General features: G+C 47.5%; 2 protein-coding genes across 2 annotated transcripts in view; both read right to left on the minus strand.

Annotated features, from left to right (window-relative positions):
* LOC149367469 (alpha-amylase-like) overlaps positions 1 to 22,649 on the minus strand; it is a 322,554-nt gene extending 299,905 nt beyond the window's left edge. Inside the window, exon 1 of the mRNA XM_089574342.1 lies at positions 22,556 to 22,649. Within this exon, the coding sequence (XP_089430468.1) occupies positions 22,556 to 22,649 (94 nt within the window). The remainder of the gene's footprint in view (positions 1 to 22,555) is intronic.
* Positions 16,534 to 17,887, minus strand: LOC149367476 (uncharacterized). Its single transcript, XM_089567373.1, has one exon. The coding sequence runs from the start codon at positions 17,788 to 17,790 to the stop codon at positions 16,837 to 16,839; it is 954 nt and encodes a 317-aa protein (XP_089423499.1). The 5' UTR covers positions 17,791 to 17,887; the 3' UTR covers positions 16,534 to 16,836.
* Positions 22,650 to 22,850: the final 201 nt, after the last annotated feature.

The raw sequence follows: 22,850 nt of genomic DNA on the forward strand, positions 1-22,850 counted from the left end.
TAACAAGCAAACAATAAGCGCAGAAATGTTGTGGTAATGCTTAGGAGGGTAGATATGTAGGCCAGTTGGTGAGACATGAAGGAGCTAGACACCGCAGCGGACACGGGACAGAGAAAGAAGACGACACAGGGCGTTACTTGCAACTAAAATTTTATTTGAAACTTCATGGCTTTATAAAGACCAAGGCACGTGTGATCTTACAATCGGGTAAAAAAGGATGAATGAAAAGCAACAGATAACAAAACCTAACTGACAACAATGCACAGGAAAGATATGCGAGTCACAATGTACAGAAATCAGATATTAAACCTTATGCAATGCTCATCATACGAGTCACAATCTACATATACCAGAAGTGTACACTTCTGGTATATGTAGATTGTGACTCGCATGATGAGCATTGCATAAGGTTTAATATCTGATTTCTGTACATTGTGACTCGCATATCTTTCCTGTGCATTGTTGTCAGTTAGGTGTTGTTATCTGTTGCTTTTCATTCATCCTTTTTTACCCGATTGTAAGATCACACGTGCCTTGGTCTTTATAAAGCCATGAAGTTTCAAATAAAATTTTAGTTGCAAGTAACGCCCTGTGTCGTCTTCTTTCTCTGTCCCGTGTCCGCTGCGGTGTCTAGCTCCTTCTTGTGGTAATGCCCTACCTCCACACAGTCAGTCATCGTCAAAAAAAAGTCACACAGCGCGCTGGTGTGGATGTCGTCTTCACGGCTCCCAACAAGCTTTCCGCCTTCTGTTCCAAAGTGAATAACCTGCGGGGACCCCGAGGGTGCAGGCTGACACACTCTGACCAATATGCCCCCTGTGATTCAGGAATAATTTGTGCCAGTGTCATGTGGGAAGAGGTACATCGGTCAAATGGGAAGGTGTATCAATATCAGACTCCAAAAACATCAAAACAGTGTTAAAAGTATAGCCATTTCTGGGCACCTGGCTAAGAATTTTAAGAAGTGCAAATTTGGGAACCTGCACCACTCACTTTAATCATTACACCGCTATTGGGCGAGGACGAGATAGGTTGACGAGGGAATTCGTTGAAGCCCTCAAAATCCATTACGCCGCTCAAGAATGCGTCAGTACTCCATCCCTCTCCTTGTCAAAAAAAGAACTGGATTTTCTGGGTGACTGACAAACACCTAAGGTTTCTGGTGCGCCGCACACAGCTGATTAATTCACGGAATCCTCGTTGGTACTTGCTTTTAGTTCCACACACCCTTTTGGGCACGTTTTTTAAAACTTTTACCTTCTTCACGTTTCTATGTTTATATTTTCATGTTTTCACCAGTATAATTTCATGTGTCCTTCATAGTTTTCACCATTCCCCGCCTTTTGAGTACTTTTTCATTCTTTTTTTTTTGTTAATGTTACCTACCTGACCATCGTTTAGCGGCCGTTTACACAGCCTTTTATCGGTTATAACTTTCTTTTGTTCCCTGTTGCGTTTTTTGCTGTCTTGTGACACGACCACACTGATTGCCCTTTATCGCTGCAGCAGCCCTGTTACCCGCACCCTCATGTTTTCTTTATAAGCGTGTTTCCACCAGAATAAAAATTCAGTTGTGAGTCAGCGCTCGTGTGTGTGTCGTTTCTTCGTGTGTCCGTGTTTCTTCGCCCCGTTTCTTCCTTTTGAACGAAAAGTTGGTTGGTTTATGGGGTTTAACGTCCCAAAGCGACCAGGCTATGAGGGACGCCGTAATGAAGGGCTCCGGAAATTTCGACCACCTGGGGTTCTTTAACGTGCACTGACACCGCACAGCACACGGGCCTCTAGAATTTCGCCTTCATCGAAATTCGGCCGCCGTGGCCGGGATCGAACCCGCGTCTTTTAGCAGCCGAGTGCCGTAACCACTGAGCCACCGCGGCGGGGCTCATTTATATTTTAGTGTAACGATATTTTAGTGTAACGAGCGCGAAAAAATCTTTGGGTTGGGACTCACTTCAAAAACGTAGGAAAGTACTGCGTTTAAAATTATTTCATAATATTTTTCATTCTAGAACTGGAATAGACAGAACCAAATATATAGCCAACCCTGATTACGTGTCTTTACGTAGAGATCATTCACTTAAAGTTAAAGAATACAGGTGCCGGACTGACCTTTTTAAAATGTCTTTTTTCCCCAAAACGGTTTCTGAATGGAACAAGCTGCCTGAGGAAGTAGTGTCCATATTATCAAATGATTCATTTTCTTCCATGCTGTGACATTTTTTTGTGTATAATAATTCCGTGTTCTTTCTATCTCATTGTTATCTTTTTTTTGTAACCACCTGCACGCGGTGGCATTTGTGTACTTTTTCTTCTACCCCCCCACTGTAATGCCAGCCAATGGCGCTGTGGGTATGATGATGGCGCTGTGGGTATGATGATAAATAAATAAATAAATGGTCTCATTTATTGTTGCCTATCGTATCGCCCCATATATTTCCGCAGTTCCATATGCGCCGCTCATATGAAACATGCCGTAGGGATTATAGCTTCCTTACAGGTAGATTACAGGTAGACCATCCGCCTAGCGTCTATAACGGCCGCGGTTCAAAACCCGGTGCCACGAAATTCTCCGCCGGTTAAACCCCCCACCAGTCCCTCAGTTCCCAGGTGCTGCGGAGCAACTGACTGATGCTGTGGTCAGACCTGTGACTGTACATATATGACTTTGACTGTAAAACCGCTATATATAGACCTATGTGTAATTCCTGTTCAGTATGTCCGGTGCCGAGTAGAAGAATAGTCTCGATGCAGTCCTTGTTTTTTTCAGTAGCCACGAGTTCCACATCATCTCGCCCTATCTCGTGGTTGGTGGTCTGCACATGTTGCAGAATCAGTTTCTTTGATGCGTAGTTGTTACTGACTCCACCATGATGAGCATTGGTGACTCAATAGAAGTTGCCGGTTTCTTCGATATATATGGAGGGGCAGTCGTTGCATGGGATTCGATAAACCACACCACGGAGCTTGCCAACCGTTAAGGAGTTCTTTACATTGACAAGTTGGGTTCAGGGCTCTTTTGTTGGCATGTGTTTTAAAGACACGGAAAAGGGTTTCACTGACGTAAGGCACATCGGAAATCAGAGCACGCTTCAGCATTTTTGCTGTCGGTTATTGTGCTTCTGGCCTGTATTCGAAATTCCTTGTCAATTTGTTGAAGAAACATGAGGGGAAACTTTCCTACGAAGTCCCTGTTTACCAACGGAGCTATTAGGCTTCGAAGCTACGACGAAGCTATTAGCCTTGACTTCGTTACTGAGGGTTGCCGGTTCGGAACAAATATTTCTGGCACGGCTGACTAGCAACGTCACCACTGATCCCTTGTGAGCCATATGGTGAGGAGATTAAAACTGAGATACATTCCCGAGCGCGTTGGTTCATATAGCTTGACAACAACGCCAAAAACGGAGTGCTAAGATTCGCCTAATCTTCCAGTGTAAAATTTATGAATGACTACGCGGCATTCAGGAGTTCGAGGAAGCTTTGCAGACGTTGCGTATTTAGAATGCAAAAGCGGCCATCAGTGTACCTAAAAAACACCTTTCGAAGTGGTGTGATTGAGTCCAAGCTGCTTCCGTTGCACTTCCAAAAATTTCCTTTTATACCCGGCCTTTTTAAGTGAAAGACGTTGGCCAAACAAGATAAAGCTCACTGATCTCATTGGCGTCGAATGGCCTACGATGTGGAATCGTTGGTTAATTTTTCAGGAGTTCTTTGCTGGTATCTGCGGCGAGGTCGACCGGTACACTCGCGAGCTCGTGAAAACTCATTTTCGTTTGTGTTTGACTTTGTAAACGATCAAACATTTGCGTTGTTAATAGGCTTAATCTTGACCAGACGATATAACGCCGAACGTGATACTACGTGAATGTTCGTCAGCAGTTTCGTCAACAGGCTGACAATTGAATCACGCAGTTTATAAGTATTTGAGCTTGCCTGGCTACCTTCCACACGCTCTTGAGCTTTAGCCGGGAGTGCAATTCCAACGACGTGACTCAAAAATTTTCGAAGCTTCGATTACCTGTAATCATCGCCTTTGGACGCAAAGTGGTGACAAAGGAGGAGCGGGCGCTTGTATAAGCCCGCATCGACAAATTCAAGTGCTCCTTGAAGTGCCTAGAACAGGACACTTTATTTGCGAAGCTACGGCTGGCGTTGCGCATGCCGAATGTCTTCCCTGAGGTGCAAGTCATTGGCGACCTAACGATGAGACGGTCAACCGAAAAGAACGAAGTCTCTTATAAAAGCTAGCTATGCGCATTGCTGGACAAAATAGGACACATCTCAAAAAGAGCAGCATTTCAGGTTCAACACTACTCATTGCATGATATTGTTCACCGCGCAACAAGAACGGGAAAAAAACGAAAGACGGAAGAGTAACACAAGCAGCGCTTGTTTGTGTTACTCTTCCGTCTTTCGTTTTTTTCCCGTTCTTGTTGTGCTGTGAACAATATCATGAATACGTACCAACTCGCCCAAATTTCTGCCTTGCTGAACTACTCATTGCATCCCCTCAGTGACACCGAACAAAGTGTGCTCGACCGGGCATTGAATTTCATCAATGCAAGCCAACGGATACGTGGAAAATGATGCACACCGTGTAAGCAGCTACCTATTAGCCTGCTTGATAAAGGCGTTCGTCAGGATGTCAGAAAAAAAAAAACGCGGTCAGTGTGCTTAAAAGCATGCTAAATCTACTTCGCCAATGCATTCTTGCAGAAGTTTAGAGTAATGCCGACGACTCAGTGCGGAAAAGCAGAGACCTCGCCGTTCTTACCGCCGACGAAGGAAGTGTGACAGCATTCTTTGACCGCTCCGCGTACCACTAAACAATAGCAGAAATTCTCGCGGACGCGACGACTTACTCTAAGCTGTCCAAGTAACGACTTCGGAAGTACAGCAAAATTATCAGAAAAACTTATCTGACACCGTTGGATGGAAACAGAACAGCGAATACTTTCACTTCTGCTTCGCCTACACGTAATTCACTTACAATGGTGTGGTTTACGAGCATATTTTTGGAACTGCAATGGGAGCGTCAATTTCAGCCACGGCTGCAAAACTGACATAGAAAATTATTGAAAAAGAAGCCCTGGACTTGATCACATTACGTCCGCAGGCGTTCCTGAGGCATTTTGTTGACTATTGTTGCAGTCAAAACAAGCCGCATCTACAAAGTTTCTTTTAAAACCTGAATGGCACGGAACGACTCATCAATTAGAGGAGGCGAATGGTAGCAATCCGTTTTTCGACGTCCGCGTCAAGCATGATGCGCATCGCTTATGCTTCCGCGTTTTCCGAAAACCAATGCATTCGAGAAGTTATGATGATTTAGAACAGGCTTGAACCATGTGCCTTACAGCGGTCAGTGGTAGTGCGGCAAGCTGAGATAGTTGGTGGACGGTTCTCTAGAAAATGTGGCTACTGCGCTAGAGAACACGGACAGCAAAAGCGACAGTGGACAAGGGGCGCAGGACGCGCGCAGACTCACCTCTTCACTTCTTGCGCATCCTGCAATCAACGGTTGCCTCAGCAGCTAACACTGCAAGCAATATCTGCTCCTACCCGGTAGGCCTCGATGAGGTAATTGAAGTGAGTAAACAGTGATCGCGAGCGAAACGTTACCCCAGAAATTTCGTCCCCGATGTTGCAAGAAAACTCGAACACAGGAGTGAAGCACTGCAAGGAACACCGAACAATATGAAACGTACTGCGATACCCGATGTGCCTCAGTCAAAGAAAGCTTTTCCCGTATCCTCAGAAAGTGCGGAGTACACATTTCACAGGCCCCAGAGCAAGCTCCGAGGCTCATCATCATAATCAGCCTGACTACGACCACTGCAGGGCAAAGGCCTCTCCCATGTTTCTTCAATTAACCCTGTCCTTCGCCAGTTGGGGCCACCGTATTCTCGCAGATTTCTTAATAGAGAGTTTTAGTATTGCGGGCTTTGCGTAATTGCGTGCATAGCGGAATAGCGGGTCCAGAGTGCGCATGCGCAGAACGCTAACGGGGAAATAGCGTTAGCGTACGCACGCATTTTCAGAATTTAGCGTTGCGGCAGTTGCGGCTTTTGCGACCTTAGCGTGGAAACATGGCGGCGTCCTTTCAAGCGACAGCCGCCCGCTTCAGCCGATTCAGCAGCTCTTGCGATTCCGGTCGGCATGTTTACCGGCAACTACTGGTGTCTTTGCTTTTCGCTATGACTTACCTTGCTTCGACGATAAAGTTTAAGCTGCAATTCAGCCCAGTTTTTGAGATACGCTCTCGATTCCGGAGCGCGCAAGCCTAATGGAACCTCAAGCTGCACTGCTACCGTCTGCAACAGCCCGAAACGCAGCAGAAACCTAGCAAAAACGTTTGGAAGGAGACAAATATAGATTTGGAGGTTTTTCGCGGTGTTCTATGGACTTAAAGTATGTAAAGAGAGTTTATATTAAATTTACGAAAGTTTTTTGAACATTAGACGTCATGTGATAGCAAATATTCTAGCTCCAACGGCTTGTAGTTAACATTGCCTTTACTAGATGGCGGCACTGTTTTACGTTTTTTATTTCATTTTATTTCAATTTTGGGGTCATTTTGCAGACGAAAATGAACGCTGCACAAATAATTCGTTTAAAAAACTCGGTAATATTATACTTTGGCAAGTTAGCGGCAATGTCGACCATTTTAGAAGGACCGTTGGCATCCATGTCAAGCAGATGGCGTTTAGCGTTTTCAAAACGCTGCACAAAACTGTCTGTGGGTATAAGTTGCTTGCGGTACGCTAACGTAATTTCCTTTATGTCCGCTATCACGCTAACGCTATACTAAAACTCTCTAATCTCATCCGCCCACCTAACTTTCTGCCGCCCCCCGCTACGCTTGCCTCTGTTGGAATCCACTCCGTTACCTTTAAAGGTGCAGTGAAGAGGAATCTGAACTCGTCTTTTTGCCGCGAGAAGTCGATCTACACGTTCCGAGCATTCTTAGAAACTTCGACTTATTGTCCAGTGTAGGTGATTTCCCTAATTGTATCCAATTAACGTCCGGCTCCCGCATTTATTTCTTGAATTCTCCCCATACGGTGGGCGGAGTCGACCAACGCGTGGAGTGCCTTTCAGCAAGCTGCGTGGAGGCTTTGGTTTCGCTTTATTTTGTGTTTTAGGTTTCTCTGAATTAATAGTTTCATTCGCAGATAATATAGCCTCAAAATAAGCCCGCAGAAGAAAAAATACGTGTGGACTATTTGCTACTACGCATTACTACGTATTACTCCTCCGATGGCAAGTGGTGGTGGTGGTGAAAACTTTTAATTACTGAAATAGAGTTGGGAGCCACAGAGTGGCCACGCTACATGGTCGGCGTCCCTAGTCCGGGACACCGCATGACAATGCCCCGTCTCTAGCCCGTTTCACCAGAGCCCTTTGGGACTCAAGCCAGGAGCAGTTGAGAAGGGCAGTCTCCCATGCCTCTCTGGAAGGGGTAGGGGAAGGGGGGAGGTGGGGATTTTGAGTACATGCCCACACCATGTGGAAGATATCACAGGTCTCCCCACAGTGTGGGCATCGCCCATCCGTGTTAGGACCGTAATGCTTTAAGATTGCAGGACAGAGTAGAGTACCTGTCTGCAGGCGCCTTAAAGTTCGCTCCTCCGTCTTACTCAGCCCCTTTGCAGGGGCCGGGAAAAGGCGGTTGATGTCGCTATAATGCGTTATAATTTCCTTGAATCGCAGCAGCGGCTGGTTAGTCTCCGAGCCAGAAGAGCTGGGATGAGGAGCCCGGTGAGTAAGCGCTCGGGCAGCCGCGTCAGCGGCCTCATTACCTCGTAAGCCCTGGTGGCCAGGAGCCCAAATGATTCTTTTGGGTGTTGGATCAGTGGCAGTCCGTCTTAGAATGCAAGCAGCTAAGGGGGAGATCTCCCCTGCCAAGTAATGATCACATGCTTTTCGGGAGTCCGTAATGATGATTCTCGAATTGGCTTGGGCGGCAGCAAGCGCTATCGCTACTTCCTCGGCTCGCATTGAATTCGGGGCTCGAAAAGAGAGTCCATCAACGTGCATTTCCTGGTGAACGACAGCGGCCGTGTAAAATCCCGTGGGCGATGGGAATGCTACGTCTACATAATATACACCGGGTCGGGAGCCGTGTTGTCTCTCAAGAGCCCGAGCCCGCGCTTGTCGCCTGTTTACGTGCATGTCGGTGTCCATGGCAAGTCGCCACTTGACTGGGTGAAAGGGACTCCACGCGTTGGTCGACTCCGCCCACCGTACGGGGAGAATTAAGCAAAAAAGGCGGGAGCCGGATGTTAATTCGATTTAATGAGGAGAATCGACCACACAGGGCAACAAATCGAGGTTTCTAAGAATGCTCGGAACGTGTAGACTGAGCGGCAAAAAGGCGAGTTCAGATTACTATTCACTGCACCTTTAAGGACCAGCGGTTATCTTCCCTTTGCATTACACGCTCTCCCAAGCCCACTTCTTCATCTTGATTTAAAGTAGGATGTCATTAACCCGCGTTTGCTGTCTTAGCCACTGCGACCTCATCCGATCTCTTAACGTTACACCTATCATTTTTCTTTACATAGCTCACGGCGTTGTCCAAAATTTAAGCTGAACCCTCTTCATTAGCCTCCACGTTTCTGCCCCATAGGTGAGTACCGGTAAGATACAGCTGTTGTACACTTTTAAGGCGGAAGCCTTTAATGCCTCATCGTTGTAAGCAGCAGTTGTGGACAGAAATGTCACGCTTTTCAATTGGTCCAAACGGTCGTGACGTCACAGTGCGCGAAATTTAAACGGGACCAATTGTACTTTGGCTAATAACCATGCAACCAATTGAAGGGATCGTATAGTGATGCTCCAAGTAAGTGAGGTGAGTTTAGTTAATTGCTTAATTACCCAATTAGGCTAATTAACTTTCCTAGTCAGGCTATATAAATAAATAAAACCGAGTAGGAATTGGTCGAGCTCGGGAGTCGAACCGCGGTCTTCGGAGTGCGAGACGAGCATGCTATCCACACCGCCATGCCAGCTCGATGGTTTGGAATAAACAAAGGCGTGTCTAGTGAATACGGTGTCTTCGCTCACTTTCATCCTCCTCCCTTCCCTTCCAGCGAGGTTTAGGTGTCCACCGAGATATGAGCGACAGATACATTTCCTTTCCTCAAAAAACAATTTACCGACGAGCGAGGCGTAGAACCGAATGGGCGATGGCGTTCTATGGACTCCCTGGCAGCGTTGCAAGACGCTGTCGCAAGTGCCCCCCCCCCTCCACTGAATTTTGACGGGTGTCCACCGAGATATGAGAGACAGTTACTGCGTAATTTCCTTTCCTCAAATACAATTTTCATTTTCATCATTAACGGGCCCACAGTCTTCTTTCACCCCCATTTCCTCCCTTCCTCCACGGTGCGGTTCAGGTGTCCACCGAGATGACAGAGAATTACTGCGCCATTTCCTTTCCTCAAAAAGTTCAGGGGGCACTTTGTCTGTCTAAAGTGCGTAGAGGCGAAAGCGTTTTCCGCACCACTTTGACTGCTTCTGTGGCACTGGTGGCCTCACATATAATCGAGTACTAATTACAAAGTGATGACAAACCACAAATTAATGGTTAATTACTGATTAATCCCTGAATACTAATTAACTGCTAATTAATGACGCTTAAGCTTCGCCTTTAGGAATGGAACGCGATAGCGTGTTGTAGCGCTGCCAGGGATTCCACGGAACGCCACCACCCGTTCGGCGGGTTGCCTTGCCGTTTGAACGCAACGCTTTTTGAGGAAACGAAATGGCGCAGTAATTCTCTGTCATCTCGGTGGACACCTGAACCGCACCGTAGAGGAACGGAGGAAGTGGGAGTGAAAGAAGAAAGACAGAGGGCCCGTAATGATGAAAATGAAAATTGTATTTGAGGAAAGGAAATTACCCAGTAACTGTCTCACATATCTCGGTGGACACCCGTCAAAATTCAGGGGGGGGGTGCACTTTTTTGACCTAAAGTGTGGTCACTGATGTGTGGTTAAGATGTTAAGCTTCACCTCTAAGAGTGGAACGCGAGAGCGTCTTGCAACGCTGCCAGGGAGTCCATAGAACGCCATCGCTCATTCGGTTCTACGCCTCGCTCGTCGGTAAATTGGTTTTTGAGGAAAGGAAATGTACCTGTCGCTCATATCTGGGTGGACACCTAAACCTCACTGGAAGGGAAGGGAGGAGGATGGGAGTTAGCGAAGACACCGTATTCACTAGACGCGCCTTTGTTTATTACGAACCATCGAGCTGGCATGACGGAGTGGATAGCATGCTCGTCTCGCACTCCGAAGACCGTGGCTCGATTCCCGAGCTCGACCAATTTTCTACTCGGTTTTATTTATTTATATGGCCTGACTAGGAAGGTTAAATAGCCTAATTGGGTGATTAAGCAATTAACTAAGCTCATCCCCACTTACTTGGAGCATCACTATACGATCGCTTCAATTGGTTGCATGGTTATTAGCCAAAGTACAATTGGAACCGTTTAAAATTCGCGCACTGTGACGTCACGACCGTTTGGACCAATTGAAAAGCGTGACATTTCTGTCGACAACTGCTGCTTACAACGATGAGGCATTAAAGGCTTCCGCCTTAAAAGCGTTGCGTTCAAAGGGCAAGGCATCACGCCGAATGGGTGGTGACGTTCCGTGGACTCCCTGGCAGCGCTACAACACGCTGTCGCGTTCCGCTCCTAAAGGCGAAGCTTAAGCGTCATTAATTAGCAGTTAATTAGTATTAAGGCGGAAGCCTTTAATGTCTCATCGTTGTAAGCAGCAGTTGTCGACAGAAAATGTCACGCTTTTCAATTGGTGGAAACGGTCGTGACGTCACAGTGGGCGAATTTCAAACGGGGCCAATTGTACTTTGGCTAGTAACCATGCAACCAATTGAACGGATCGTATAGTGATGCTCCAAGTAAGTGGGTCTGAGCTTACTTAATTGCTTAATTACCCAATTATCCAAATTAGCTTTACTAGTCAGGCCATATAAATAAATAAAACCGATTAAGAAATTGGTCGAGCTGAGGAATCGAACCCCGGTCTTCGGCGTGAGAGACGAGCATGCTATCCACTCCGCCATGCCAGCTCGATGGTTTGGAATGAACAAAGGCGCGTCTAGTGAATACGGTGTCTTCACTCACTCTCATCCTCCTCCATTCCATTCCGGCGAGGTTTAGGTGTCCACCGACAAATGAGAAACAGATACATTTCCTTTCCTCAAAAACCAATTTACCGACGAGCGAGGCGCAGAACCGAATGGGCGATGGCGTTCTATGGACTCCTTGGCAGCGTTGCAAGACGCTGTCGCGTTCCACTCTTAGGGGCGAAGCTTAACATCTTAACCACACATCAGTGACCACACTTTAGGTCAAAAAAGTGCCCCCCTGAATTTTGTGAGACAGTTACTGCGTAATTTCCTTTCCTGAAATACAATTTTCATTTTCTTCATTATGGCTCCTCTTTATCTATCTTCTTTCACTCCCACTTCCTCCCTTCCTCTACGGTGCGGTTCAGGTGTCCACCGAGATGACAGAGAATTACTGCGCCATTTCCTTTCCTCAAAAAGCGTTGCGTTCAAAGGGCAAGGCATCGCGCCGAACGGGTGGTGGTGTTCCTTGGACTCCCTGGCAGCCCTACAACGCGCTGTCGCGTTCCACTCCTAAAGGCGATGCTTAAGCGTCATTAATTAGCAGTTAATTAGTACTCAGGCATTAATCAGTAATTAACCATTAATATGGGATTTGTCATCACTTAGTAATTACTCCTCAATTATATATGACGCCACCAGTGCCACAGAAACAGCGAAGGTGGTGCGGATAACGCTTCCGCCTCTACCCACTTTAGATAGTCAAAGTGCCCCTGAATTTTTCATGGATTAATCAGCAATTAACCATTAACTCGTGATTTGTCATCACTTAGTAATTAGTACTCGATTATATGTGACGCCACCAGTGCCACAGAAGCAGTCAAAGTGGTGCGGAAAACGCTTTCGCCTCTGCGCACTTTAGACAGACAAAGTGCCCCTTGAACTTTTTCTCTTGAGGGATAATGATAAACTGCCATTCATGATCTGAAAGAATCTGCCTTATGTGCTTCACCCCATTTTTATTCTCTTAGTTATTTCCCACTCATGATTCGGATCAGCTGTCACTACCTGTCCTAAATAGACATATTATCTCACTACTTCCAGCACCGCACCATCTATTGCGAACTGCTGTATAACTTATCTATATAAAGGACATTTCCTCAGGTGCCAAGTTTATCTTCCAAGGTGCCATGAAATAAAGACACACTTCACATCCATGAGAAGAAATTGCGAACAATCCTGAAGGCTATATATGGCACCCGTTTTCCGAAGCCGTCTAATTGTGAAAAAGTTAATCGTATGAGACCCAAAATATTATTTTCGTTTGTTTTTGATTTGGTCAGTGTCCCAGACATCATCTTCTTACAATGCTTTATCCTTACCCGACAGTACTCCGTCGGGTTTGGTCTACGTGAATATTTCAAGGCAAGGCAAGCGTAGCAGGGGCCGGCAGAAAGCTAGGTGGGGGACGCGATTAGGAAGATTGGGTTATAAGTGGGGCTCAGCTGACGCAGGACCGGGCTAATTGGAGATATGGAAGAGGCCTTTGACCTTGAATTTGGTTGGTAACAACTTTATTCATAGTCCTGCAGAGCTTTCGCCGACGGGGCCTTAGGTCTCCCACGTGGAAAAATGGACGTGTTGGTACATGTCTTGAACAAATAAATAGCAGCGCAAGGAGACGAGGACTAGACGAGACAACTAGACGAGCGCCGACCTTGTTGTCTCGTCTAGTCCTCGTCTCCTTGCGCTGCTATTTATTGTTGAAGCCTTTGACCTAACTACTTTTTTTCCGTTTACTATTAAGGCGAAAGCCTTTAATGTCTCATCGTTGTAAGCAGCAGTTGTCGAGAGAGAATGTCACGCTTTTCAGTTGGTCGAAACGGTCGTGACGTCACAGTGCGCCAATTTCAAACGGGGCCAATTGTACTTTGGCTAGTAACCATGCAACCAATTGAAGGGACCATATAGTGATGCTCCAAGTAAGTGGGACTGAGCTTAGTTAATTGCTTAATTACCCATCTAGCCTAATTAACTTCTCTAGTCAGGCCATATAAATAAATAAAACCTAGTAAGAAATTGGTCTAGCTCGGGAATCGAACCCCGGTCTTCGGAGTGCGAGACGAGCATGCTATCCACTCCGCCATGCCAGCTTTTTTTTTTTTTTTTTTTCTTTATTGCCTGGCTTTGACACAAAAAACTGGACAACACAAACAATCAACAAAAGACAATAACTATGTACACACGACTTGTGGTCAGCCAGCATAAATCTGGCTTCGTCCAATTAAAATTCACGCAACGTACAGAGCGGCTCTAGTCTTGAGAGCCACTCCGGAGGCTCCGCAGCGGCTTTCTGAATGGCCAGAAACATCTCCATACTTTCGCGAAAGTAAATTCTGGCAGGTCTTGCGTCACTGTCACAATGCCAGCCTGCCATTCTGGAGCGCCATATACAGTGGAGGCCTGTCAGCATTATTAAATCGAAAGGCACCCCATCCTCATTTTCAACACATAAGAACCGGATGCCATACGGGTCTAGTGGAAATTCTTTCTTTAAGGTTCGCTGCAATACATCCCAAAAATAAACCCCTTCCCAACAGTGTAAAAATACATGGTCTATTGTTTCCGGCTTTCTGCAAATTAAACAGTGAGATCCCCAGGGTAAAAACAATTCCTTTCCCTCTAAAAATTTTTTAACCGGTAAGGTCCCGGTGTGCAACTTAAAAAAGAAGGTTTTTGTTCCAGGCGGCACCTGCATTTTTTTTACTCTCTTTAAAACATCTTTGCCTGGGCCTCCACTGTACAAGGCCCTGTACAAGGGCTCGGGGAAAACTACATCGCACAAGGCACGGTACAGTTTCTTTCGTTTCACACTGGCCAGAAAGTCATTTGAAAACCGCGCGGAAAGAAACCTTACACTGGCTACGACTTCCCGGTAAAAACCGGTGACCCTACTACACACCTCAGCAGTTCCGACTATGTACTCTGGAAGTAGATGCCGCAGCCTAACTTGGCATACGGTACGCAAAAAAGGGTCTCTTGTGTCCCTAAAAAACAAAAAACGATTGACCAGCTGTCGCAAAAACAAATGGCCCAAACCCAACCCGCCGTCTTGTACCCGTCGGAACAGGTTGGTCCGGCTGCAGCGCTCCCATTCAGACGACCAGATAAAGACGGCGAAAATTCGGTGTAGCTTTTGAATACTTAACCGTGAACAGTGCAACACCTGCATTACATACCAGAGCCTGCTGATAAAGAACAGGTTGCAAACAGTGGCTCTGGCGAAAATCGACAAGGTCGTTCCTTTCCACTTATCAGCTCTCTCCCGTGTCTCTTTGACCTGTCCTGTCCAATAATGTTCACTGTCACGGTAAGCATCGAGCGGAACGCCCAAGTACTTATCTGGCGTTGTCGTCCAAGGCACGCTGGCAAACCGCTCAGGCGTAGATGCCCACCCGCCATGCCACAGCCCAAGGCACTTCGACCAGTTAACCCCGCTGCCTGTAGCTTGGCTGAAATCGCGTACACATTGAACAGCCTCGCTTATGCCTCTCTTGTCAACGGCAAACACAGCAATATCATCAGCGTACGCCAAGAGCTTTACTTCGGCTGCTTGTAAAGTAAATCCGTTAATACTCCTGTTTTTCAGAATCTTTAAACAAAGGGTCTCCACATAAATACAAAATAAAAGAGGGCTGAGGGGACAGCCCTGGCGCACCGAACGCTGCACGCTAATGGGGGCCCCCAGACTCTTGTTAACGATCAATCTCGTCGTGCAGTTCCGGTATGCCAGGGCCACACCCTCGCGGATAACAGAACCAACATTAACATGGTCTAATACTGAAAACAAAAGTTCATGGGCAACACAGTCAAAAGCCTTTTCCAAATCGATCTGTAGAATAGCCACCTGACCATTAGTGTCATCACATGTTTCTAATACACTGCGCGCAACGTGAATATTTGTGAAAATAGACCGCCCTTTAATGCCGCAGGTTTGATGCGGACCAACTAATAAATGAATCACGGTCTGCAGCCTTCGTGCCAAAACCTTCATGTAAATTTTGTACTCGACGTTAGTGAGTGCTATGGGTCGGTATGCTGTTACCAATCGTAATCTGTCTATGTCGTCCGTCTTGGGAATAAGCACAGTATGGGACGACCCATAGGACGGAGGCAGTGCTTTTACTTTATAGGCTTCATTAAAGATTACCTGCAAGACCGGGGAAATTACATTTTTAAATTCTTTGTAGAATGCCGCGCTGAACCCGTCCGGTCCAGGCGACTTACCTGGGTTTAAACTGTCTATTGCTTGCTCAACTTCCCCTTGACTTATCTTCTGCTCTAATCTGTCTTTAGTTTCGTCGTCCAGACGCGGCATCTCGGCTAGAAACGAATCCTTAAATGCGATAACATCTACCGGATGCAATGCGAAGAGCGCCTGGTAATGCTCGAAAAAAGCTGCTTTGATATGATCGATGTCTGTTTTTGAAACACCTCCCCATTCTATTTCATGAATGTGATTTCTTTCGGCACGGGCTTTTTCCAAACCAAGCGCTCGTTTCGTTGGCGCTTCCCCTGCAGCCATGTCTTCTGCCCTTGCCCTCACCAGCGCTCCCCGATAACGGTCTTCCTCGATTAGCTCTAGCTTTTGTTTGGTTTTTCTTATGTCGTCCATCCATTTACCAGGCGCTAAGCATTCCTGTTTTAGCATCTTCTGAAGCAGTGCCTTTAGCTCCATTTCCTGTTGTTTTGCTTCATGACGTATACAGGTGGCTCTTTCTATGGCTTTTAATTTTAAACTTTCTTTAGTGAGCTCCCACTGCTGCCAAATCCTCATATTGCTACTTGGCTCTATTTTTGCTATTTCTTCCCTTACAGCCCGGTTATAAAATTCGTCTTGAAGTAGCTTGTCATTTAACTTCCACATTTCCCACGTAAAACCATTCCCCTTCTTAATGATTCCTATACAGCATTGAACCAAACAGTGGTCAGAAAAAGAAACCGGCATTACTTCATAACTATTGCATTTAGGTATAGTATCCGCAGATGCATAAATGCGGTCTAGCCGTGCGTGACTTGTGCCCTCGAATCGTGTGTATCTTACAGCACGCGCACCTTCAAGACACTCTGCCACATCCTCGAGGTTGCAGTTCACAATCATTCGTAACAACACTTCAGTGCTTTTGTCTCGGAAACCTCGGACGCTTGTCTTGTCGCGCGCACTAAGGACACAGTTGTAATCGCCCATGACAATCAGCTGTCTGTGTGTGCAAAGCCGTTCTCCGACACTTTCAAAAAACGATGCTCGGCCATCAACCGCATTCGGGGCGTACAGGCAAACAATGCGCCAGTCAGTGTTACAGAGCGAGAAATCAATGGACACGTATCTGCCCGCCATGCACGAATGGTGACCGTGCACCTCTAGCCCAGGTAACTTCCTAACGAAAAGAACACAACCCGCCGATGTGCCCACAGCGTGGCTAACGACGGCAAAATATCTAGACGTGAAACGTCGCACCATGCTCCCGGTCTCTTCCTCACCGTCGACTTTCGTCTCCTGCACTGCCAGTATATCGATATCTTGCTCCGTTATGAGTCGGTACAGCTGGCTTTGTTTTCTTTTACCTGCCAGGCCTCTGACGTTGAGGGTGGCGACTTTAAACGGAGTTGCAGAAGCCATTTTAACTTAGGAAGAAGAGACCGAAAGCACGGTGCTTACCTCCCGCGCCTAGCATGTCGCTAGACGCTGCCGTCGCCGCCGGTGTCATCCGGCGCGAGCACGTGCTCCTGGTCAGGAGGCGCCTTGTCGCCGCCACGCTTCTCAACCGGGACCTTTGGGCGCGGCCGCAGATTGGGCCGTCGTGCTTGCGGCGTCTTTGTCGGTGGTTCCTCGACGCTGGGCTCTGTTGCCTTGTCCCCGTCGGGCTTCGTCTCGGCGTGCGGACGCTTCGCAGGGGTAGTGATACCAGTAGCCATCCGCGCGTCGGCCTTCTCGTCGTGGTCTCCGCTCGCCGCCTTCGATACCACATCCACTGGCACTGGCGGGTTCGCTCTGTCCTTGGGTGTCTCCAGAGGCGTTAATGACGGGTCACTAACTGACGGCCCGCTCTCCTGTGAGACCACGGTGTCGGTGCCGCTACTCGCAACAGCTGGCTGAACCGCCGCCCCCTCCGTTTTGCCCGTGTCGTCGGCACCGCTCGCTGCTTCCTCTGCTTCGACGACGTCCATCAGTTCTGCGGAGTCGCTCGCTGCTACATGCCCGGTAGCTGACGCGTAGGTACGAACGCAGTCAGCCTCCGAGTGTCCATAGCGTCGGCATTTCGAACACCTGGGCACCTTGCAATCGCGGCGAACGTGCCCCGTGCCGCCGCAACGAAGGCACTGCATCGGCCGCCCCGGAACTACCACGAGAGCCAACTCGCCAGCGACTCGTACCTGGTGAGGCAGGTCGTCCACCTTCACGCCTGGCTTCAGTTTCAGGAGCACGGTCCTCGTGGTGGAGCCCTTCTCCTTCATGCCCGCGACGCGCCAACGCTCCCGGGTTACCTCGGTCACATTGCCGAACGCCGCGAATGCAGTCCGGATGTCCTCGTCGGCGACGCCGTGTAGCATCCAGTGGAGGCGCAGCTTGACCTGGTGGTCTTCTGGGTCAAAAACGATGCAGCGGCGTCCCTTCACTTCCAGCTCCTTCATGGCGGCCAGTTTCTTTGCGGCGTCAGCGCTGCTGAAGGTCACCGCCCACACATGGTTTATCTGGTACGCCCCCAACGCCACGACGTCGGGGAGCGCACCAACGTTATCGAGGGCGTCTCTGAAGTCTTCGACCCTATAGGGCCTCACACGCACGTCCCCGTGCAAAAAAACCGTGTTTAAAACAACACGTCCGGTGGGCAGGGTAGGCAGAACGATCTCGTAATCCTTATCTGCGTCGCTGGAAAACCTGTTTCCGCGGCCGGCTCCGGCCGCTATCGCCGCTCCGTGGGAGCCCATGATTCTGCGTCCGTCACGCTCGGTGGCTGGAAGTAGAATCCCGCCATGCCAGCTCGAGGGTTTGGAATGAACAAAGGCACGCCTAGTGAAAACGGTGTCTTCGCTCACTGCCATCCTCCTCCCTTCCCTTCCGGCGAGGTTTAGGTGTCCACCGAGATATGAGAGAGAAATACATTTCCTTTCCTCAAAAACCAATTTACCGACGAGCGAGGCGTAGAACCGAATGGGCGATGGCTTTCTATGAACTCCCTGGCAGCGTAGCAAGACGCTCTCGCGTTCCACTCTTAACCACACATCAGTGACCACACTTTAGGTCAAAAAAGTGCACCCCCCCCCCCCCTGAATTTTGACGGGTGTCCACCGAGATATGTGAGACAGTTACTGCGAAATTTTCTTTCCTCAAATACAATTTTCATTTTCTTCATTACGGGCCATCTTCGTCTTTCTTCTTTCACTCCCACTTCCTCCGTTCCTCTACGGTGCGGTTCAGGTGTCCACCGAGATGACAGAAATTTACTGCGCCATTTCCTTTCCTCAAAAACCGTTGCGTTGAAACGGCAAGGCATCGCGCCGAACGGGTGGTGGCGTTCCGTGGACTCCCTGGCAGCGCTACAACACGCTGTCACGTTCCACTCCTAAAGGCGAAGCTTAAGCTTAAGCTTAATTAGCAATTAATTAGTATTCAGGCATTAATCAGTAATTAACCATTATTTAGTGATTTGTCATCACTTAGTAATTAGTACTCAATTACATGTGACGCCACCAGTGCCACAGAAGCACTGAAAGTGGTGCGGAAAACGCTTTCGCCTCTACGCACTTTAAACAGTCAAAGTGCCCCCTGAATTTTCACGTCTGCGCTAAATCGAGACCTTATCATACTGCCACGTGTCACTGTAGTTTCCGTTCGTTCGCGCTCAAGGCCGCAGGAAAGGGTTATCATTTTGGTTCGTGAAGCGAGAAGCGACCGGTCTAATCTCGATTGATCACAGCCATGAAGAGCTGCATCTACGTGTTTCCAGATTACTGTAGATGATCGTGTCGTGTTATCTCGAAGTTTCCTTGCCGGCTTTAAATTGAACGATGCCGCCAGCGGCGGGGATTCGTAGTTAGACGACTGTCGAGCACGTTTGTTGCTTACGCCGCCGCCGAGTGATTCAGTTCTTTTGCGGGCGCAAGTCAGCCCAAATAAAGAGCTTCGTTTGCCAGTCCTGTTGCTGTATTCCTGACCGCTGGACTGCCGTCACTACAACGTGACAATACTATGGTCGCTACACACGTTTCCCATGACCTACACATCCTGCATGATGCCAGGAAGAGCGCATCTACAAAGTCTATTTCATTTTTAGCCTCACCATTGGTGTTCTTCCACGTCCACTTCCTGTGCTCCCGTTTGAGAAAAAATCTATTCATGATACGTAAATTATTTCTTTCTGCGAACTCTACTAATTACTTCCTCCTGCCACTCCTACAGCCTCTGCCATAGTCACGCACTGCCTTGTCTCCAGCCTGTTTCTTGCCTACCATGGCATTGAATTTACCCATCAGAATTCGTCTGTCACTTCGCGCACTTCACATTACTCACTGCCGATTCAACGTGTTGATAAAAGCTTTCGAGTACCACTTTCAATTTGTACCTGTTACCCATAATTCCGATAGCTGCAACCCCATCGTTAATTATGTACAGTTCCTCTATGCACAGAGCTATGTTCTCATTTACTAAGATTCCCACACCTAGTTCTCGTTTGTCCGATAATCCATGGTAACATAGTACGTTCCCTCCCTTTAGCACAGCATACGCCTCATCTGTCCATCTAATCTCCCTAAGTGAATGGCATCCCATTTATAGCCGCTAGTTCCTCGAACAGCACTGCCAGGTTAGCCTCACTGGAAGAGGTTCTGGTGTTAAACGTTGCCACGTAGTGTTTCGAAGGGCTGCCTCGTCGAATACAGAGGTTCTTAGCACCCTCCGCTACGTAGGAGGCCTGACCGCCGCCTTGGTCAATACCTACGCAGTTGCGGGGGCTGGGGGTGGAGGGTTAATGAGTGTATTCATACAGGGGGTGGTGGCCATGTACAATGGGTGACCAAATGGTGTTTGTGTGAGGCGGTGCACTGTCGGCTCCGGTCGCAGGAAACAGGCTGCCCCCAATGCCTGGTTATTTATCCCTGTGCCTGGTTATTTATTTCCATCAGCACTCGGACTTTTCTCCTTATTTGACTGAGAATAGCGCTGGACCTGGAATTTAACCGTGGTCCTCTTGTACGCGAGGCCGATGCTCTGCCTCTACGACATCGATGCAACCTCGATTAGGTACTCCACTCCCGATTACTACCCGGTGCAGTTGTCAACGACCTCATGATAAGCTTGGACGCGCATATTCCTTCAGCATTCTGTGCCTGCTGAATTGTTTCATATGAGCGGCGCATGTGTAACTACGAAATTGAGGCGTCTGTATGATATGGTAACAGCGCTATCGTTTGCGTACAGTTTCCACATGATTTTGGAATGATATTATGAAGTCATACGGAACCTCTTGGAATTTCGAATTTTTCGTGTGCGTTGACCGGTCCAATACTCCAACACCGATCTGTGACGTAATCAAGATGCTATGACACTGCTGTCTCCGGCTGGGCACAGCTCGGGGCAATAATTGGGGCTACGCCCCGTACGAATACAAGTTAAAAAAAGTGATAATAGCAGTTTTTTATTTTTTCTTTCCATCTATGATATCGTGTCTTCGTGAAGAAAAGCTACGTACAGTCTTTGTCAAAAGTTTGGAGCCCACGGAATTCGCTTCCAAGCCTTGTACTGGGACTCCTGTAGCATTTGTGGAGGTCTTACGCAATGCAGGAGGCAGGACAAGAAATCCTTTTGCGTCCAAGGAATTTAGAAACGCTGGAGATGCATTACGAACGATACGATGTGGCTCTGAAGCAAACCCCTTGGGCTCCCAACTTTTGACAAAGGGTGTACATCCTAGAAGAGATGTGAAATGTTTTACAAAGGTGATGCCTGTTTTTAAAGCCGCGCGTCGTGCATGCGGGAAAACCCCCGGATAGCGGTACTAAGTGCATGCGGAGAGCATGAAAACATATGTCAGCAAAACTTTAGACAGTATTTGTATCGCGTAACATAGTGCTCATGAGAGCCGCCATTCCTTAACAGAGCGCTTCGAAGAAAACTTTGAAGAAGGACACCAGCTAAGCGACATCTCGAAGCATATGTTGTCAAAACGTCGCGATAAATGTTCGTTGGAGATCCGGGCATAGCCCAATAAATGAGCTGCGTGTTTTTCAGAACCGCGCAAGCCTCGAGTAGAATCAGGGATAATGTTGCGCGCGCTGCAATTGCTCACTAATACTGTTAAGTTAGACAGCCTACACACCTCAACATAAAAAAAGCAGTTCTCAAAAGCCATAGTAAACCAACGGAAGTGAACCGCGCACTGCAGCACACGACGGCGCAGATGATATCCCCAGCCGCCTCTGCCGTCCGCAACAGCCCCTCGTTTGTTTTTAAGCTCCCTGTAGGCCTATAGGCTGCTTGTGCTCCATACGGTTTTCACATGAGCCACACGAAGTTATAAGAATCGTCATATGGAACGTTTTGCCACATCCGGTGAAACCCTTGATACGACGGTCCCCACAATTTCATTTATATTTGACACGCCTCACATGAGAACCACAGAGAACATAAGGAGTCAGTAGGAGCTATATGGCCAACACATATGGGGCATACAGAATCCTATAACGTCATGCCAAACATACAAATCCCTACAAAGTAAATCGCCCAGTGTGTCAGTCATCTATTTACGCGCAATCATTCATACCTAGAACCATAAGTTACTGGAATAACCTACCATCAGATATTGCTACCGAGGTTCACCAAGAGAAATTTCACAAAATGCTGCTTACATCAGATTGTGACGTCCCTGTGCACCACTGTATCTTTACAGAGTTAATAATCCTTCTCTTTTGCTCCCTTCCATAACACTACCTTCTTTCAGATTTTTTTTTTTGCATTCTTAATCTGCGCTGTAACTGTTTTTTCTTCTTTGTTGTTTGAGTATTCGTAATCTCAGCTGCTTTCATTTTTTAGCTTTCGTTGCGCTCTATTGCTGTTGTTGTTTTCTATTTGTTTTTTTTTCTGGACTTCAAAAATGGTGTCTGCATTTTAATTTTCTCTCTTTTCTGCACCTTAGATATTGAAAAAATTGTCATCAAAGTACTTCGTGCGTCCCCCCTATGTAATACCCTCCCCGGAGGGCCTTTGGGTATTTTGAATAAATAAATAAATAAACAAATATAGAGATCGTATGGAAACTATATGGAGATGATGCGGAATAGGCATGAATTTTATTTATAGTATCCCGCATAGGCGTCATTTCGTCTGAGTGCAGCCTTACGTAGAAGGTTTCAAGGCGAACGCACATATATGGTCAGCTTTCCGGGCTCGTCGCTTACTCACCGGCACTCATGATGACCAGCCCCAGCAAAAGAGCGGTGACGGTGAAGAGTACGCACGCCGACGACAGGCAGAACCAGCAGGCGTTTCTGGCCATCTCCCTTTGGGGGATAAACGTAAGGGTACGCGTAGAGAGTAAACCAACCGCTTCGGTCATGTACATCAACTACTTGTAGAACCATCCAACTAGTAACTAGACAAATGAGCAAGAAAACATGGACAGAGAGTTCTCCTTCTTCGCGCTTAAGCCAAGAAACAGGCGCTTAAATGTTGCGGTGTAAAAGAATTCTAAGGCGGA

The sequence above is a fragment of the Amblyomma mixtum genome, chromosome 1, assembly GCF_055824585.1.
Source record: "Amblyomma mixtum isolate Tamu chromosome 1, ASM5582458v1, whole genome shotgun sequence".
NCBI classification, from domain to species: Eukaryota; Metazoa; Arthropoda; class Arachnida; order Ixodida; family Ixodidae; genus Amblyomma; species Amblyomma mixtum.

Excerpts from the sequence above, each read along its gene's own strand:
- LOC149367476 (XM_089567373.1), bottom strand. The coding sequence starts at position 17,790 with ATGAAGGAGCTGGAAGTGAAGGGACGCCGCTGCATCGTTTTTGACCCA.